At 56.1% G+C, this 16,247-nt stretch overlaps 9 protein-coding genes across 9 annotated transcripts in view; 5 read left to right on the top strand and 4 right to left on the bottom strand.

The window, feature by feature from the left end:
- Window positions 1–19: 19 nt before the first annotated feature.
- CHGG_05882 (uncharacterized protein) lies at window positions 20–831 on the top strand (the record flags this gene model as incomplete). The annotated part of the gene is made up of 2 exons (XM_001221976.1): window positions 20–85; window positions 193–831. The coding sequence occupies 2 exons, from the start codon at window positions 20–22 to the stop codon at window positions 829–831; spliced, it is 705 nt and encodes a 234-aa protein (XP_001221977.1).
- A 770-nt stretch (window positions 832–1,601) lies between these two features.
- Window positions 1,602–2,993, top strand: CHGG_05881 (uncharacterized protein; the record flags this gene model as incomplete). Its single annotated transcript, XM_001221975.1, has 2 exons — window positions 1,602–2,647; window positions 2,735–2,993. 2 exons carry the CDS (start codon window positions 1,602–1,604, stop codon window positions 2,991–2,993), a joined length of 1,305 nt encoding a protein of 434 aa, XP_001221976.1.
- Window positions 2,994–3,588: 595 nt separating this feature from the next.
- On the bottom strand, window positions 3,589–5,369 carry CHGG_05880 (uncharacterized protein; the record flags this gene model as incomplete). The annotated part of the gene is made up of 6 exons (XM_001221974.1): window positions 3,589–3,629; window positions 3,719–3,823; window positions 4,012–4,162; window positions 4,363–4,698; window positions 4,772–5,009; window positions 5,062–5,369. The coding sequence occupies 6 exons, from the start codon at window positions 5,367–5,369 to the stop codon at window positions 3,589–3,591; spliced, it is 1,179 nt and encodes a 392-aa protein (XP_001221975.1).
- Window positions 5,370–6,143: 774 nt separating this feature from the next.
- On the top strand, window positions 6,144–6,781 carry CHGG_05879 (uncharacterized protein; the record flags this gene model as incomplete). Its single annotated transcript, XM_001221973.1, has 2 exons — window positions 6,144–6,146; window positions 6,200–6,781. 2 exons carry the CDS (start codon window positions 6,144–6,146, stop codon window positions 6,779–6,781), a joined length of 585 nt encoding a protein of 194 aa, XP_001221974.1.
- An 821-nt stretch (window positions 6,782–7,602) lies between these two features.
- CHGG_05878 (uncharacterized protein) lies at window positions 7,603–8,019 on the bottom strand (the record flags this gene model as incomplete). The annotated part of the gene is made up of 1 exon (XM_001221972.1): window positions 7,603–8,019. One exon carries the CDS (start codon window positions 8,017–8,019, stop codon window positions 7,603–7,605), a length of 417 nt encoding a protein of 138 aa, XP_001221973.1.
- Window positions 8,020–10,257: 2,238 nt separating this feature from the next.
- Window positions 10,258–10,716, top strand: CHGG_05877 (uncharacterized protein; the record flags this gene model as incomplete). Its single annotated transcript, XM_001221971.1, has 2 exons — window positions 10,258–10,297; window positions 10,451–10,716. 2 exons carry the CDS (start codon window positions 10,258–10,260, stop codon window positions 10,714–10,716), a joined length of 306 nt encoding a protein of 101 aa, XP_001221972.1.
- A 1,668-nt stretch (window positions 10,717–12,384) lies between these two features.
- On the bottom strand, window positions 12,385–14,047 carry CHGG_05876 (uncharacterized protein; the record flags this gene model as incomplete). The annotated part of the gene is made up of 4 exons (XM_001221970.1): window positions 12,385–12,461; window positions 12,755–13,498; window positions 13,558–13,877; window positions 13,944–14,047. 4 exons carry the CDS (start codon window positions 14,045–14,047, stop codon window positions 12,385–12,387), a joined length of 1,245 nt encoding a protein of 414 aa, XP_001221971.1.
- Window positions 14,048–14,943: 896 nt separating this feature from the next.
- On the top strand, window positions 14,944–15,234 carry CHGG_05875 (uncharacterized protein; the record flags this gene model as incomplete). Its single annotated transcript, XM_001221969.1, has 1 exon — window positions 14,944–15,234. One exon carries the CDS (start codon window positions 14,944–14,946, stop codon window positions 15,232–15,234), a length of 291 nt encoding a protein of 96 aa, XP_001221970.1.
- A 437-nt stretch (window positions 15,235–15,671) lies between these two features.
- Window positions 15,672–16,247, bottom strand: part of CHGG_05874 (uncharacterized protein) — a gene marked incomplete at both ends in the record, with an annotated part of 1,682 nt that continues 1,106 nt past the window's right edge. The window contains one exon of the mRNA XM_001221968.1: window positions 15,672–15,923. Coding sequence (XP_001221969.1) covers window positions 15,672–15,923 — 252 coding nt within the window. The remainder of the gene's footprint in view (window positions 15,924–16,247) is intronic.

Below are 16,247 nucleotides of genomic sequence, written 5' to 3'. Positions count from 1 at the left end.
TCGCGGAATGATTAACAGGATGCAGGACAAAAGCCAATCTCTGACGATGGAACCCGCAGCGACTCTTCGCACCGAACCAAAGGCGGTGTTGGCACCTGCAGGGCCAGCGCCCTGCAGGTTGGCCTGTGCACAAGCCCACGCACAGTTAGTTCTTAGTTTCGGCTCCTGCAGCTTTAGCTGCAACAACCATAGCATCCATTTGAGGCACTTCCTCTGCCTCAAGAGGCGGACACCTTCCACCTGTTCCCTTGCCTTCCTTTCGAGCTCCGCGCCAGGATTTGGGAGCTGACGGTCGAACCGCGCACTGTTAAGGTCGGCGTCGTCTACGAGGACGCCATCGCCAACACCGCCGCGCCCGATGACGACAGCAAACGACCCAACTACGTCCCGCACGTAGTCTCATACACACCAGTGCCGGCCGCACTCCAAGCATGCCGGGAAGCACGCGGCCTGCGGCTGTACCAGCGGGCTCTCTCCGAGATCAGCCCCGCGGGCACCGCCAAACGCGACCGGTATTACGTGTGGCTAAACCCGGATATCGACATGGTCTCTGTCGAGCCGAATACGCGGTTCGAGACGCTCAAGCCGGTGGCGCCGCTCATCCGGCGGCTCACAATTACGCGTGAGTGCACGGACTCTGTGTTCTATTATTTTGAATCTTCGGCTTTGACTGCTTTTGTGAATGTGCGGGAGATTCGTGTCATTTGTAAGGACGGACTGGGCGCGTGGTTCAGGACGTTCCATGGTCACTTTTGGCCGTGTGAGAATGTGTCGTTTGTCGACCCGGATAAGAAGCACCTGGTGATCAAGTTGCATCCGGGGAAAGCTTAAGACTTATCCGATATAATTAAGTTACAATACTCACAATCATAGTTATAAATTTACAATAATTGTATTATTAAATACTTGTGGTTTCCTTTGAAGAGTGAGGAGTGGTTCCATATTGAGCTTGATGAAGTTACATGTACCCACCGAGGGCTGAGCCGAAGTACGAAAGCGGCGATAACCCCGGACTTCTGAAGTCAATATCGCTGAGTCGAGCCCCTGGGGAATAGACTTGGTCGGGCTAGCTTGGCAGAGCTGAACCACTAGTTGGCTAAGCCCATTCCACTTTGGGCGGCTCGACAGGCAAACCTATTTCCTCAGCTCTCCAACGGGCGGCTTCTGGTGCTGGGTTTGGACCGTTGGGCTTTGTGTGTCCCCATTTTCTCCACGACCACGTGGCCCAGCATCGTGGGGCGCCGGACGATGTGCTCCTTGTCACGGGCAATAGAACTGTAGGCCAAGGCCCAGACCCGGGCGAGCCGGGGTGATTCGGGCTGGCTGACGAAGTTTGCGGTCTATCGAATTCCCCAATCTCCCTTTAACGCCATCAACCAAAACCGCCAGGAGTCTAGAGCTCAGAGTCCAGGTTTTGGAGTCCATATGCGGTTTAGACTTGGAGTGGCGATGGTGGGCGGAGGTTGGGATAAGAGGGAAGGCGCGCCCAGCAGCTAGGGAGATTTTTCGAGAGAGTGACTGTGCCTCAGAGAAACAGTTTGCAGTGGTGATTTACATTCCATCGCAAGGTTCTACAATCGGCACCTCTCCGTTTCTCTCCCATGGCCTCACGCAGCTCCACAATCGGCCTCCGCGCCGCCGTCTCGCTCATCGCCTTAGCCGCCACCGCGCAGGCTCTGCCGCACAAGCGCGAACCTGCCCCTTACACCCGAGAGGGATGCTTCGTCGATAATCTCCAGGGCCACAGGCTTCTCGACAGCGCGGGGTATGCCGATGATGCCATGACGGTCGAGAGCTGCGCGGCCTTCTGCTCCAAATACAAATACTTCGGCCTCGAGTACGGCCGAGAGTGTTATTGCGCCGACTCCCACTCAGGCTCAGCCGTCGACGACAGCGATTGCTCTTTCTCCTGCTCCGGGAACAGCGCCGACAAGTGTGGTGCTGCTGACCGCCTCAATGTCTACACCAACAATCTCTACGCCGCCCGTAAACCCGCCACGCTCGACGCCCCCTACCTAGGCTGCTTTGTCGACCAGGGCGCCCGCGTCCTCCCCGACAACCTCCTCGGCGCCGACGACATGACAGCTCAAAAATGCGCCGCCCACTGCGCCAACTACAGCTACTTCGGCGTCGAGTACGGCCGCGAGTGCTGGTGCGGCAACAGCCCGCCCAGACCCCCCACCGTCGCCGTCGCCGAATCCGAGTGCTCCTCGCCCTGCGCAGGTGACGACGCCCAAGTCTGCGGCGCCGGCGGCCGCATCAACGTGTGGGGCGCGCCGCTCCCCTCCCCGGACACGGTCGGCGACAACTTCGAGTACGTTGGGTGCTTCACCGACGACAACGTAAACCGCTCGCTGCGCGGACGCGCGCACTTCGACCCGGCCATGACCCTCGAGAAGTGCGCCGGGCTATGCGCCGCCTACGCCTACTTCGGCGTCGAGTTCGGGTCGCAGTGCTACTGCGGTGCGGACCTCGAGCCCACCGCCGTGGAAGTGCCCCAGGCCGAGTGCGCCATGCGCTGCGGCGGCGAGTATGACAGCGTGTGCGGCGACACCGGCCGCCTCAACGTCTTCACCAGCATGGATTGTCGCGACGACCCGGCCAACCTGCCCGCCGTTGGCTGGCTTCGTTCTACAAGTCGTGCTAGGTCGACGATTGGCCGCCCGCGTGCTGACGGCAAGGAAAGTCCGTGCCCGACAACATGACGGGTCGAGACTGCGCCGGCACCTGCCAGGGATTCGGGTATTGTGGGGTTGAGTACGGCCCGCGAGTGCTACTGTGGGGATGAGCTGGCCGGTGCGCCCGCGTCGGAGGACCAGTGCAGTGAGGTGTGCATGGGTGACGCCGCCCAGTGGTGTGGTGCCGCGGGCCGTCTCAATGTCTACGAAGTGGCGGCCCCTACGAATACCGCGCCGGCCCCGTCCGCTGTTACTGACGCCCCTGAGGTGCCTACCTCTACGGCAACGCTCCCTGCTGAGGTCACTACCATCTAATATGATAAGTGAGGATGGGGGGGGGGGGGGGATTGGGTGTAAGGTGGAGTTGGAGTTTTGAAGTCATAGGCGTTGAAGGCGTTGCCTCAGGGAGCTTGATTTGTTGACAGTAATGTATCTTGGGTGCCCGACTCGGCCGGCGTTCAAGTTTGTGTCCCGGGGGATCAGTATTCGCGGCGTAGTCGGCGGTTAGTTTTCTAGGGCCTATGCCCAGTCCAATAGTAATCACAAATCCCCCATATCCATTCTTCACTCGATCACACACAAGACACTTACGAGAGATTAACCGCAGTCAGCTCTACTCCATATATATCTTTAGAGATTGATAAATAAACCGGGCTCGTTAGATGTGGTCAGATAAACAAGGATGAGGATCGGGTGGCCGTAGGTTGGGACGACAATAAGCATAGAAAAAGTATTGAAATAATAAAATGGAAACGCCCCAACCAGGAATCGAAAAAGAGGAGTGTGGTCATTTCACCAGCCCCAGCGCCGTGTCTTGCTGCCGAGGGGGGGATCGACGGCTCACACTCTTACCACTGCACTAGTTCTGGTCTGCTGTGGCATCGTCGAAAGCAAGTCACCACATCATGAGTTATAACCCCGCCTCGGTCGGCCGAATCCCCGCGATATTACCTGCGATAGTTTACAGTGTAATGTTGACACACGTTACAACGTGGGTTTTGCGCACTACTCCTACATCCTCCATCATATTACATACACACCTAATAATACTCTTGGGACCGCCGCCCCGATGGCTCCCGATCCCAGTCCGGCATCTTTACCAAACGCCCCCTCTTCGTCGCCACCACCCACCTCGGCACCATCTTCTGGAGAGACAGCATACACTCCCATACCCCAACCGTCGGCTGTCCCAGCGCCGCTGCCGAGCGCTGCGCCCCAGGAAACGCGCTCCTCGCGCCAAACAGCCCCAGCACCTTGTCTCTGCTCGCCCCATTCGGATAGAACGACCCCGCCGACGCGTTAAACACCAGATTCTTCGGCTTGCCTATCGGACCCCCCAGCACGCCCAACCCAGGCCTGACCTCAGGCAACCGGGTCCGCCGGAACCCCGCGTCCTGCACCACATAATCGACACCCTCCAAATCCTTTCTTTGATCGCCTCCCCCTCCCGGCACCTCCCTCTTCCATTCTCGGCGAATCCCTTTCTCCATAGGGCGGTATTCACAAACCGCGTGACAAACTCCCCAACACCCGACTCCGCCAACCGATCCCCCTCCAGCACCGTCTGCGCAAACCGCGCCGCCTCGCCCTGCAGTCCAGCAAATCCACTAAGCCCCACCCACTCCCCCAACCACCCCCCCCATTCCCCATTCCCACCCCCACCCCCGCGCCTAAACCACCTCACCTTCACCAACGGCCGCACCCCGCCCTGCACCAACCCGACCAAATTCCTCAGCACCAGCACCGCCGCGTGGCCCTCGCCCACGACCGCGATCGTCCGCGGCTCGTCGGCGGGCAGCAGGCGGGCGAGGCGGGTCGGCGAGAGGCAGGTGTCGAGGGTGAGGCGGGAGACGGGGGAGGGGAGGTCGGTGGTGCGCGGGCGCGTGCCGACGCAGTAGACGAGCAAGGGGGCCGTGTGTTGTTGATGTTGGGAGTAGCGGTGGTGGGGGGCGAGCGGGGAGGTGGGCGGGAGGCTGCCGATGTCGTGGTTGGGAGTGAGCGTTGTTTGCCAGTGGCGGGTCTGTAGGGGGGGGAGGGGGTGTGAGTTAATGGGTGGGTTGGTGTTGGTTGAAGGGGGACGTGGGGAGACTCACCTTGGGATTGCGCACCGAGTGCGTGACGGTGCCCAGCACGGGCTGGACGCGCGGGTGCTGGATCAGGCCGTCGGAGATGAGTGTGAGCATGTCGGCTGCGTGTTTGAGCGGGCAGGTCAGCTCGGGATCGAGCTCCCGCAGTGCGTCGAGGGCGTTGGGTTTCGGCGCTGCGTCGCATATGTCCCGGAATGTAGCGAGGGCTTGAGCATATTGAAGGAAGTCGCCCGCCGGGGAGTAGCTAAGATGTAAGTTGTTAGTGATCAAATTGAGTCAGCAAGATGGAAACACACCTCGGTATCTCACGGTAGAGCTGACCAATGCTACCGCCGTCGAATGACCGGTCGATCCACACTATCCTGCCGCGCGGTATGGCTTCGAGGAGGTTGCCGACGACGGCAATGCCGGCGGCTCCACCACCAACGACGATGGCATCGGCGTTGGCATTGCGAGACGGCCAGGATGCATTTGTTCCACCGTGGTTCCGTCGGATGAGCCAAACGGGGAAAGGAGAGCAAAAGCTGTTTGGTGAACTTGGTGAGCTGGGTCTAAGACTGCCACCCCGGAGGTGGCTACAGCATCGCCTTATAAGAGGTCGCATTTCGGGTTATGAGTTTGGGGAAGTCAGAAGGGGAAAGGCGCAAGGTTTTGTCAATTGACTTCGCCTTAACCCACCTGTTGAGCCCTCTTATTGGCTGCTACGAAGAGTATTTGAGTTTTGCCCCACATCTGGCTAGTTCTCGCGAGTCTTGTGCTTGGTTTCATTCCGTCTCTAGTTGGGTGAATCGTAATCTGAATCCTGCTACCGACCGTTTCATCATTGATCTACTTAATAATAGTTACTGCTTATAGATTTGCTCAGAGGTTTGATAAGTTCTCGCTGGTTCATCAATTGCCAAGGGTGTATCCCTGATTGCCCGTCGGTTTTCAATATGGCGATTTATCAACCTTTCCGTTCACTCAATTCCACGTCCCGTTATGCGTTTCATATCTCAGTGTTTTCCCTTTCCTTTTCTGTCTTTTCCCTGATTTTGATACAACCCCTTCTTTCTTTCACGCTAGATTTTCCCCCTTCCTTCCCATCGCATCACCTTCTTATTATCATAATTTATCCTTGCGATCAACACATGCCAAGCCTTTCGGATAACCAACAGACGTGTCTGCGCAGAAGAACGCCCCAGGTCATGGAACCGCTCGAGTTGTGGGTGGGTCGCTGCATATCCTACCACCTGCGGCGAGAAACACCGGGGGCGAGGGGTAAAAATTGGGCACACTGATTGGTGCTTAGGTGCTCTCCAGCGGCAGTTGATCAGGATCTTCATATCACCTTCAAAGACATCAATATCTTTTGCTTCATAATCGATCCGCGCCCGCCATGGTCTCCAGTACATTCACGACCAGCACCCTCAGCCAACCCAACCCGAGGAACAGGGTTCCGGCGACAGACCAACCATACTAAGCCGAGTACACGCACCGAGGAGCCCCGAGAAGACCAGAACTGCGGCGAGCACCGACAACGAAACCGAAACAACACTCCATACCCTCGCCAAACCCCAACCCACCCCCACAGACCCCGCCTCCACCACCCTCATCCTCACCGTCTACATCTTCCGCGGCGAGCCCACCGACACCTACAATCACCGGCACGCCCTCCTCTACCTCACCTCCCCCACCCTGCCCCACTACCACGAAACAATCCACACCCAGCGCGACGAGGCCACCGACCTGTGGGTGGTGGACCGGCTGCACGAGCGGGTGGCGTGGTTCGAGGCGCGCGCCTACGTGGGCCACGTCAGCGCGGGGGCGCTGCGGGTGCCGGCCGGGCGCGAGATGGAGCCGGTCGAGGCGATTGCGGGTGTTCCGGCGGGGGCTCGGCCGCCGGATTGGAATTGTCAGAATTTTTTGTACGAGGGCTTTCAGGTGCTGGTGGATCGGGGGTGGCAGACGCAGGAGTGGTGGGATGAGGTGGTCGGTGAGATGATGGATCGGTTGTTGGATGCGACGGTTGTTTGAGGGGGAGAGGGGACCGGGGAGGGTTTGGTGCTCGTGGGTGTTGGTGGCTTGGGGCGGTTTGGTTTGCTCCGTCGCTAGGTATCGGGAGATGTTGATGATGGACTTTTCTGGGATGTACCCTCGGGATCGGATCGTAACGTTTAATTAACAGGAAATGATGCACGCCCATGCCGCGGAGATACGTCGTGTACCTGATGAGAGTATTATCGTGGCGCCAGATGCAATTACAGGTTGCAATATTGCCGTGGTAGATGATCTAACCTGTGGAGAGAGGTGCCGGTATTAGCTATTCAGGGACATTGGGCAATCTGGACTTGCGATAAGCTGTTTGAGGGAGGAGGTGATTTGTTAGATTATGGCTGTGATCGAAACTTCGCACTTGGGAATCCCTACATTGTGGCTTTGAAGGGACAGGTGAGAGCCATGCTCTCAAGCTATCCGAGGGGTAATTAATCGGTTTTTCTTCCCCCCTTTATTGGCAAACTTCAGCACGAGAAAGTTGAAACGTACCTACCCGGCTCGGTCACAACGGCAAACATTCCCAAATGCAAAAACATAGTAGATTAAAACTCAGAATTTGAGAAACTAGGGACATATTTCTGACACAAGTGATTTGTTGGTATCGATGTCCTTTGGGGAACTCTCGTCCTCAGATGACGAGAGGCCTCAGCCGCTTCAAGTTTTCCGTCGATCCTTCGCTACAAGGGACCTCATCTCTTCGACTAAGGCGCGCAACTTTTCATCCCGGTACTGGTGGGCTGGGTTGTTGAAGAAGTCCTCGGACGGCGGCCGGCATCTGGGTGATTCCATCCACCCCCGGATCAACCATTTCGCAACAAGGAGATGGCTACAACTGCCGCTCTCAACCCAGCTTTTTGGAATCCACTCGCCATACACCCCAAGATGGGCGAACCGCGTTGTAAACCACCTTGAAACCTCGCGGGTATGGCTTCGTATGCGGCTGCCTCTCTGCTGTAACCCATGTCGGCAAGATACATGCAATCGACACCCTTCTTGCCAAACTCAGCCAGCTCGTACTCGAAGCCATCGTAGATCTTGGCGATGCGCAGGGTTGATTTATCCGAACCGAGATAACAACGGACAACAACCGGGCCGCTGCCCTCCTCTTTCGGTTTGTGGCTGACCGTTTCGAGGATGGTCAACACCTGCGATGGCTGTGCCCCGGCGTCGGCCGTTGGAGTTGGATCGAGGGGAGGGTGTGAGATGACGAAGCTCATGTGGTCCACTTGACTCCCAGGATCATGCAGTGGCAGGCCGCAAACTGAATTCGTCACGCGGTGCGTGATTTTGTAACATGAAACAGAATGGCGGAGGCAGGTGTGTGGGCCTTGATCACGTAAGGTGCTGCATGGCTTGTAGCGAAAGGGAGGCACGTCGGTCGCCGCTCTCGTAGCTATCTCAAGTGTACCCTTTGTTTTCCGAAGGTTCATGGTAGGGGTGTGCGTGTGTTGATGTCGCAGGTAATCGAGCGAGAAGGGGTGATGCGTGGGCTAATGTCGACTGGATTTTGGATGTTGACCACACCACTTGACCAGGTCACCAGATGAGTTTTGTGGATGATTGAATAGGCAGTATGGGAAGCGCTGCAACAATAGTCTTATGTGAGAAAACTGTGTTTGTCGAATCTGGAAGAGGCAGGCAAAGGTTCTGTTTTACTAGATCGGGGGAGAGGGGTCTCTTGCTTGCTGCGTCGGCATTTGGAGGCACCCTCTCTAAAGCTCCAACGCTCCAAAGGCTGAGTGGGTACATGTATGTAAATACATACATACCTAGGTACCATAGCGCGCCGCGCGGGGGATTCAAAACGGTCACTCATAGCGTTTTGAAGTGCCAAGATTATTCTACCGTGATTAAGATTACGTTGCTGATTCAAAACGGGCGCTACCACAGTCGTACAGCCAAGACAACGACATCACGTAAGCCCGCTTTGGGTGAGAGTCGCCCTCGCGGCCAAAATGGATACTGCAGTCATGATGAGTTGAAACTATCGGGGTGCTGGCACATCCTCTCCGTGTCGGCACCATTCTCTGCGCCACAGCGCATGTCCCAGCCACAAACTGTTTTTCTTTAGCGTTATTTCGCTCCCAAAAGCGCATTTTCATCAGAATCATCATTTCTGAGAATCAAAATCCTTTCGTCCCGCTAACGAATATTCCACGCCAACTAAATGTTCGGTTACTGATAGTGTGCAAATGGGAAGGGCATCTTTTAGTTAAAATAACCTGGTCATAACAACCCTGTCATGACCACAACGATGTTGCACCGTGCAAACAAACTTGGAGTCAGGATCCTGTCCTGGTGAAGGGTGTTTCGCTGTGAAAGATAATCCTTGATTCGACATGATGCTGTCATGGGGATTGTGTCGGCGTAAGAACTCCAGAGGAAGCCTTCTAAAACGGGACAATCTTGAGGTGGAAAGATATGGCGCGTCAAGCATGAGGGGGAACGGCAAATAAATTGGAAGCGGGCGGCGCATCTTATTACACTGCAGCGTTGATCTCACGAAAATATGGTGAACGCAGGACTGTGTACGGAACTCACGGTGCAAGGGGAAATGTCATGACAGATCACACCCGACCAGTATTTTCACAGTTGCGGTGAAACAAGTGGTCCAATAAGCTGGTCCGGTTTATCATGTCCATTAGTGCTGTGTAACGCCGCCGCGTCCTTGCCGGTGTTTGCCGTCTCCTGTAGATCAAGAGATTATGGTGTTGAGGACTGTGAGAAGTCGAGGACAATGATGAATTGATGCTATTTAGTATTGCCCTCCGTGTCATGAGGGACAGGGTGCTAAGATACAACAGTCCAGGTGACTGTATCCTCTTTCACAGTTTACGGGCCGCCGCCCTATTTATATCGGGGGTGTATTAGAAGCAGCCTTCCCCGAACCTTCATACAAACGATGCAAAGTAAACTGCAAAAATTGTCAACATTCAGAGGTCCGGGCAGGGCAGGTGTCCGGTATGGTCTGCCGAGGCCGCTGAGGCCCGGCTTTCCCCACATCAAAAATGCTGTTGAGTGGACCCGTTGGGCCCTGCACAACACCCCACCAGTTTGCCCTTTTCCCACAAATTCCGCTGGATCCTGGTCACACTTCAAACCTCCATCCAACGCCGGCTGGACGTTGCGTTGCGTTCTCTCATTTATCGCACTTCTTATGATCTTGGATTGCTTAGCATCTCCTGATACCAGTTGATGCAAGGCATCAATACAGGACGCCAAGTAACTACCAACTGTTGTCGAACCGGATGACGACGACTGGCCATCGCATTTTAGCACTCATTCCGCAGTCTGGAAACCCACCCAAATTTCAGAGTTTGTATAGCAGTCTATACGTCCTTCTACGATTGGCACGTTCGCAGCGGACAGTGTCACTGTTTCTCGGCGCGCATCCATCGACGCCGAAGAAGACTACTTTCACAGTTCTTCCGAGGCATGTAGCGCAAGCGCCCTACATGGCTGGGTTCCAGTCCAGCGTCGAGAAGTCTCGAGCTGGTTACTGTCTGACAGATTAACTGCGAATCCGATGACGCCGGATAGGCATTTCGACGCGACCCAGTCTCGCACCGGCATCCATCTGCACAGCCACAGAAAGATAAGCCATCACCCTCTAGGCATGCAATGATGCGAATTTGGAACTGACAATAGAGCAGGGCACCAAGTATGGAATACACAAATCAGTACGTTTTCGAAGGGGCCGCATACCCCAACAGGCACCGACTCCGGGCCAGGCCATCAACTGCGGAATCCACGAGCCAGACTGCCTCCAAGACGGTCGCATGTACCGATCATCGCGGATACCCATTCCACAGGAGTCTCGACGGCAGAGCGGATGCTGCTACCGGCCGAGGATATTTCACAGTTGGTCCGTTTTCCACGGCGTCCCAGTGCCCGCGAGACACTCTGAATGCTAATGGAATTCTGCACTTACAGTTACTGCCACGCCTGGTACCACGACTCCAACCATGCGTGGCGAAGAACATGGTGAGTGCACTTGGAGCGTGGGGGCAGTGGCTGGGGGCGGGGCCGGAAATGCGGGGTGCAGGCCTGCGACATCAGCCCGAAGATAGCACCAATGAATGACAGCTTCATTTTGATACAAGAAGACCATCTTATCACTCACCGGATTTTTCACCGGCAGACAAATCTTCGGCTCAAGGCCGGCTTCAACCTTCAGGAGGATATCGCATCCAGGATACCCTGCGGGCAAAGGCACCATTAAATGCAAAGTAGTATAAGCTCAAGAGAGTCTTAATGCGACAGTGATTTTACAGTCGAGTGACCAAGTCAATAATGTGACAGCTTAGAGTTGAAATGATCTTTCAGCCACAAAACAATTTCCATTGCAAAATGATTTTGAGCTGAAATAACTCGACTTTGGCATAATTTTGTTTAGGTAATAACTTTTATCTAAAAGGGTTCCACAAAGGGAGGTCCGTTTTCAATACAACGCAAAATCGCGTTTTGAACCATGCCCGACTAGTCACTCGGCGAAATCATTTCGACATTGGAAAACGGTAGCAGTAGCCGTTTTCCCACTCCCCCTTGGCGCGCTATGGTAGTTACCCAAGGTAGAAATAAATCGGAGCCAACAGCGGGCCACGGCCCCCGACACAATGTCACAAATTCGGCAAGCGAAAACCTGGGCCAGATGTTCCGTCCCAACGAGCGGCTCCGGGGGCACGTGGCGGCGTTCGTTGGCCTTTTCTTTTTCTTCACATTGAATGAACAACTGAACTTTCAGGTTGTGCTCGAGTGGAGCCAAGGGCACAGTTGTGGGGAGCTGAAGGCCGGGCTGGTGTCCCTCTGAGCGCTAGTGGTTGGGTGTTTCATAGTTCGCGCACGGGCCGCACCTAGCCAACTGGGCACCTGGGCACTCAACACCAACATGAAGTCACCAACCAGCCGGACGGTGCGGCGCACTCAAACCTCATGTGACTGATGAAAATTGAAATCTTAAACAGCCAACTGATTCCAACAAGGCCAATTTCGGCCGACAACTAAACATTATTCGGACTCTCTACACAGTACACTATACACGGAGGTACCTAGTACCTTGACTTTCCGAGTGGCTTTGAAGTTCGAAGGTCGGAGGTACTAACTTGAAAGGGGAGAACAAGGCGTTATTAGTAGCTGCTGGATCCCGGGGCGTTGACGTTGGCTTCACTCTTCACGTAGGTAAGGCAAGTACCTCTTCTCATAAATCACAATCTCATCATTCTCGTGAAATCTAGCCCTGCTCTAATCGAGTTGTCTACCTAAGTCGGGGGGTCGGGGACTCGCAACTGCCAGTGCAGACGGTTGGCCCCAAGTTAGGTTTAGTCAACTGTCAATGTTCAGACGCCACACTGTGTTGAGAGCACACTGGCACCAACCAACCCAACCAACACCACACTTGCGCCCCAATGAGAAGTGGTGGTGTGGCAACTTCAGGATTAAACCCATTCAAGCAACCGTCAAGACAGCCGGGAGGCCACGGCCCAGCAGAGTCAGTACCAAGTGGCCTCGTCTATGTTTAGCACCACCCCCATTGTGATGTGACACACATCCATGCGGCCCAACGGCGAGCATCCAGTGTGGTATCATGGCCGCATGCCAATGAGACCTGTGTGGGCGCCGCCGATACCTTGTTCAGAAGCACTGGATAGGTAGCTTTGGGCTGGGGGGTTTCGGTTTGCTGGTTTCTAATAACTAACCTCCTCGGCTAACCTCCTGCCTTGCCGTCTGGCCTTCTTCCCCTCGATCAGTTTTGCGGTTAACAATAGATTTTTCAAGCCCGTCTACCTACATATACCAGTGAAGCCATTACCAATTACCTTACCCACCCCTCTCTTCTCCGGATTACACCATCTTGACAACCAACATCAATCCCACCAAACAATCAAACCAGACTAAACTAACCCACAAAATCCGCAACCGCCAACCCCACCAACCCAAGCATACCCGACACACCAACCCGTCCCCCACCAGCCGTCACCACAGCCGACGGCGCCGTCGTAGTCGCCGAAGTCACTGCTGCACCGCCGTCACCACCAGGCGGGGTCGTCGGCTCGGGCACGCCATCAGGACAGTGCCAGTGATCGCCGTGCGGCTCACATTCGCCGCCGCCGTCACCTTCCTCTCCACCACCACCGCCCGGGGCATCGGTGGGGGAGGTGCCAGGCGGGGTGGTGGGCTCGGGCACGCCGGGAGGGCAATGCCAGTGGTCGCCGTGGGGTTCGCATTCGCCGCTGTTTCCGTCTCCTGGGGTGTCGGTTGGAGTGGAACCCGGGGGTGTGGTGGGCTCGGGGACACCCGGCGGGCAGTGCCAGTGGTCGCCGTGGGGCTCACATTCGCCGTGGGTGGGCGGGTTTGTGGGCACCGCTGAGGGGCTGGATGGTGGAGTAGTGGGCTCCGGGACGCCGGAGGGGCAATGCCAATGGTCGCCGTGAGGCTCGCACTCGCCGGCCAAGGGCGGTGAGGTGGTGGGTGTGTTGGCCGGAGGAGGGGTGGTAGGCTCAGGAACACCAGGGGGGCAGTGCCAATGGTCGCCGTGAGGCTCGCACTCCCCGGCTGGTGGTGATGATGTGGTTGTCGTCTCAGCCGGCGGAGGCGTGGTAGGCTCGGGAACGCCCGGAGGACAGTGCCAGTGATCTCCATGGGGCTCGCATTCTCCCGCCGATGATTGTGTGCTTGATGGGTACGGCTCACAGTGCCCTTGCAACATCTGTCAGCTTCTCTGGGGGCAGTACCTCGTTAGGAACTTGGCTACCTACAGTGGTCGCCGTGCGGGCTGCACAGAGAACCGGTTGGGGACGGGGGCAGAGTCGGCGTCAAGGACGACGTGGGACACGTGGTGGTGGTGACGACCGAAGTGATGATGCTATAGCCCGCACTTTTGAGTGCTTCCGAGTCGTAATACCCGTAACCCGTGTACAGCTTTCCGGGGGAAACCTGGACGACCGAGGTGAAGAACGGGACCCTGGTTCCGGAGAAGGGGACGCCTGAAGTCGAGTAAAGGCTATTCATGGACGACACGAAAGAACCGAAGTCGGTAACGGCGGTTGGAATGCCATAGACCGTCGTGGTCGTCGGGCTGTCAAGTGGCCATGTGTTAGGGATGCCCAAGCAAACTTGGGTGCTCAATATTGGTCTCACTTACAAACAGCTCGGCTGCACGGAGGGCGTGATACCCTGGGGCAAGCCCACGGCACGCCATGCCTGGAGCAGAACAAGAAAGAACGAGGGGTACGCTACGGGCGGCATCTCTGCAGGATGGGTTCGGCCGTTCAAGTGATTCGGCGAAGAAGCTGCGTGGACCTGCATCCGTGGGAGCACTGCAGGAGAAGGCGAGAACCGTGGTTAAATGTGACCAGAAATGGGCACCAGGCCACCGGCCCTACCCCCGCGTGGCTCTCAACCCCTGGCTCTTGTGGCAAACACCATGACACACGGTAGTGGTGATGTTGGAACTATTGATTTCCGACATGCAGACACAGAGGTCCTCACCAACGCCACGGTGAGCCTTTCGGTCAAAAAGGCTGTTTTCCCGCTACCGTGCCAGACCAAAAACAAGAGCTGAAGGGCCATCAGGGTGCTCAACCTCCTTGGCGCGCGGGGGCGAATTCTCTTTCGCGAGCGTGGCGTAGCATTCTAACAACAACTGGCAAGTGGTGAAGGGAAGGTGGCTGACATGCTAGGGCCTTTATTCTCAACATGGTTTATGGACCGGTCTGGCGTGGGGGGGGGGAAATCCCTCAAGCTTTCGCTGTCACCCCTTGGCAACAGAGACTTTTACACGCTCTTCATCGCGGGGGTTGGACTTTAGCGTGATCAGTTGGTTTAAAGTCATCAAGGTTCTCACCTTGGCATGGAGAAGAGCGAACTTGGAGCTCGACTTGGACTTGGCATAAGCTCTTACTGGGACATTGCAGTGACTCCGAGTCTTGCTTCAAGCTTCAGCCACTAACCTTGAGAACCCGGAACTAGAAGAACAGCGCCGGTAACGGGGCATGATGCTAGTTTGGCTTGAGTATAAATGGGGGGAAGTCTCACTGGAAGAAGCGTGTCTTGATCCTCCAGATCACAAGTTCAACTTCCAGCAACAACACATCGATTCAACCCCTGCGCCAAAGTTCCAATATCTACACCATCCCGCCAACATGGTCTCGTTCACCACCCTTCTCACGGCCACCCTCGCCACCTTGGCTGCCGCCTCCCCTGCCACCAGAGCACTCAAGCCGCGCCAGAGCGACTGCCAGGCTGTCCGCGACGCCATTGCTGCCAACAACTGGCCCTGCAACGAAGTGGCTGCTCCCTCGTGCGAGTTCTGCTGCGAATCGTGGCTGAACCTCGAGGGCGCTTTTGGCAACCCTCCCTGCCACGAGGACCACGGGGACTTTACTTGCCCTGCCGGCAGCGAGGGCTATCACTGCGCTGCCGACTCGAAGTGATGCTGACGATGGCAAGGATACCTTTATGAAGAAAACAAGTGAGTTTTTGAAATTTCGCGGGAACCCCTGAAGTGGACATTTTGGGTTGACAATCTTCAGTTGGGCTCACTTTGACCCCCCTACTTTTGAGTGTGTTCGAGATATCTGGGCCCCGGTGGAAACTAGTTCAACACAAGGCCACGGGATCTACATGTTTGGGAGATATTGAGGCGTATTATCACCAAGATTTGCAAATACATACTCGAAGTGCACAATTCAGCCCAGGAATTCCGCGTGAGACCATATGCACTTTGTCATGCTGTTCAAACCATCTCCGCATGCCCTTATGATACAGTACTGAATGTTCAACTTACCCCCAAGCGGCCACCGTTGTTATACCCACACATTGCCTTCCTGGACATATCCTTAAACCAAAAACCTAGCAGACCACCCCGCACCTACACCCTCCTCGCCACCCAAAACACCGCCTCATACGCATTCCTCGTCAACGCCCTCTCATCAAACCCATACACCGCCTCCACACCATAGACCCATTTCCCCGGCACCAACCCCCCCCCAGCCTTACACTTCTCCCAGCCCCCCCCTCCCCCCTCCCCCTCCACAGGCACAGACACAGGCATAGGCACCGGCACCAGGATCAACTCAAACCCCACCGTCTCCGCCACCGCCACCAATTCGTTCAGCGCGAGCTGCACGAACGGCGCCGAGGCGTACAGAAACGTGCCCAAAATTCACCCACACACCGGCCGGCCGCAGAAGCCGCGGGATCGTCTCGAGATAAGCCCCCAGGTAGCGCGCCGTGTCGATGAAGAAGTGCGGTGACCAGCGCGCCGTAGTGATCCGTTATAGGCCGCATAGGGGAAGGCCGCCGATAAATCGCCTTCGATGAGGAGCGCGTGGATTGTGGGTGTATGTGGTTGTTGTGGGGGAAGGGATGGGAACTGTCGGGGAATGTGGATACCGCGCAGCCATAGAGCTGTTGTTGCTGGTGGTTGGTACCATGTGTCGTTAAA

This window comes from Chaetomium globosum, genomic scaffold, assembly GCF_000143365.1.
Source record: "Chaetomium globosum CBS 148.51 scaffold_3 genomic scaffold, whole genome shotgun sequence".
NCBI classification, from domain to species: Eukaryota; Fungi; Ascomycota; class Sordariomycetes; order Sordariales; family Chaetomiaceae; genus Chaetomium; species Chaetomium globosum.
This window is presented reverse-complemented; position numbering and strand designations above follow the sequence as displayed.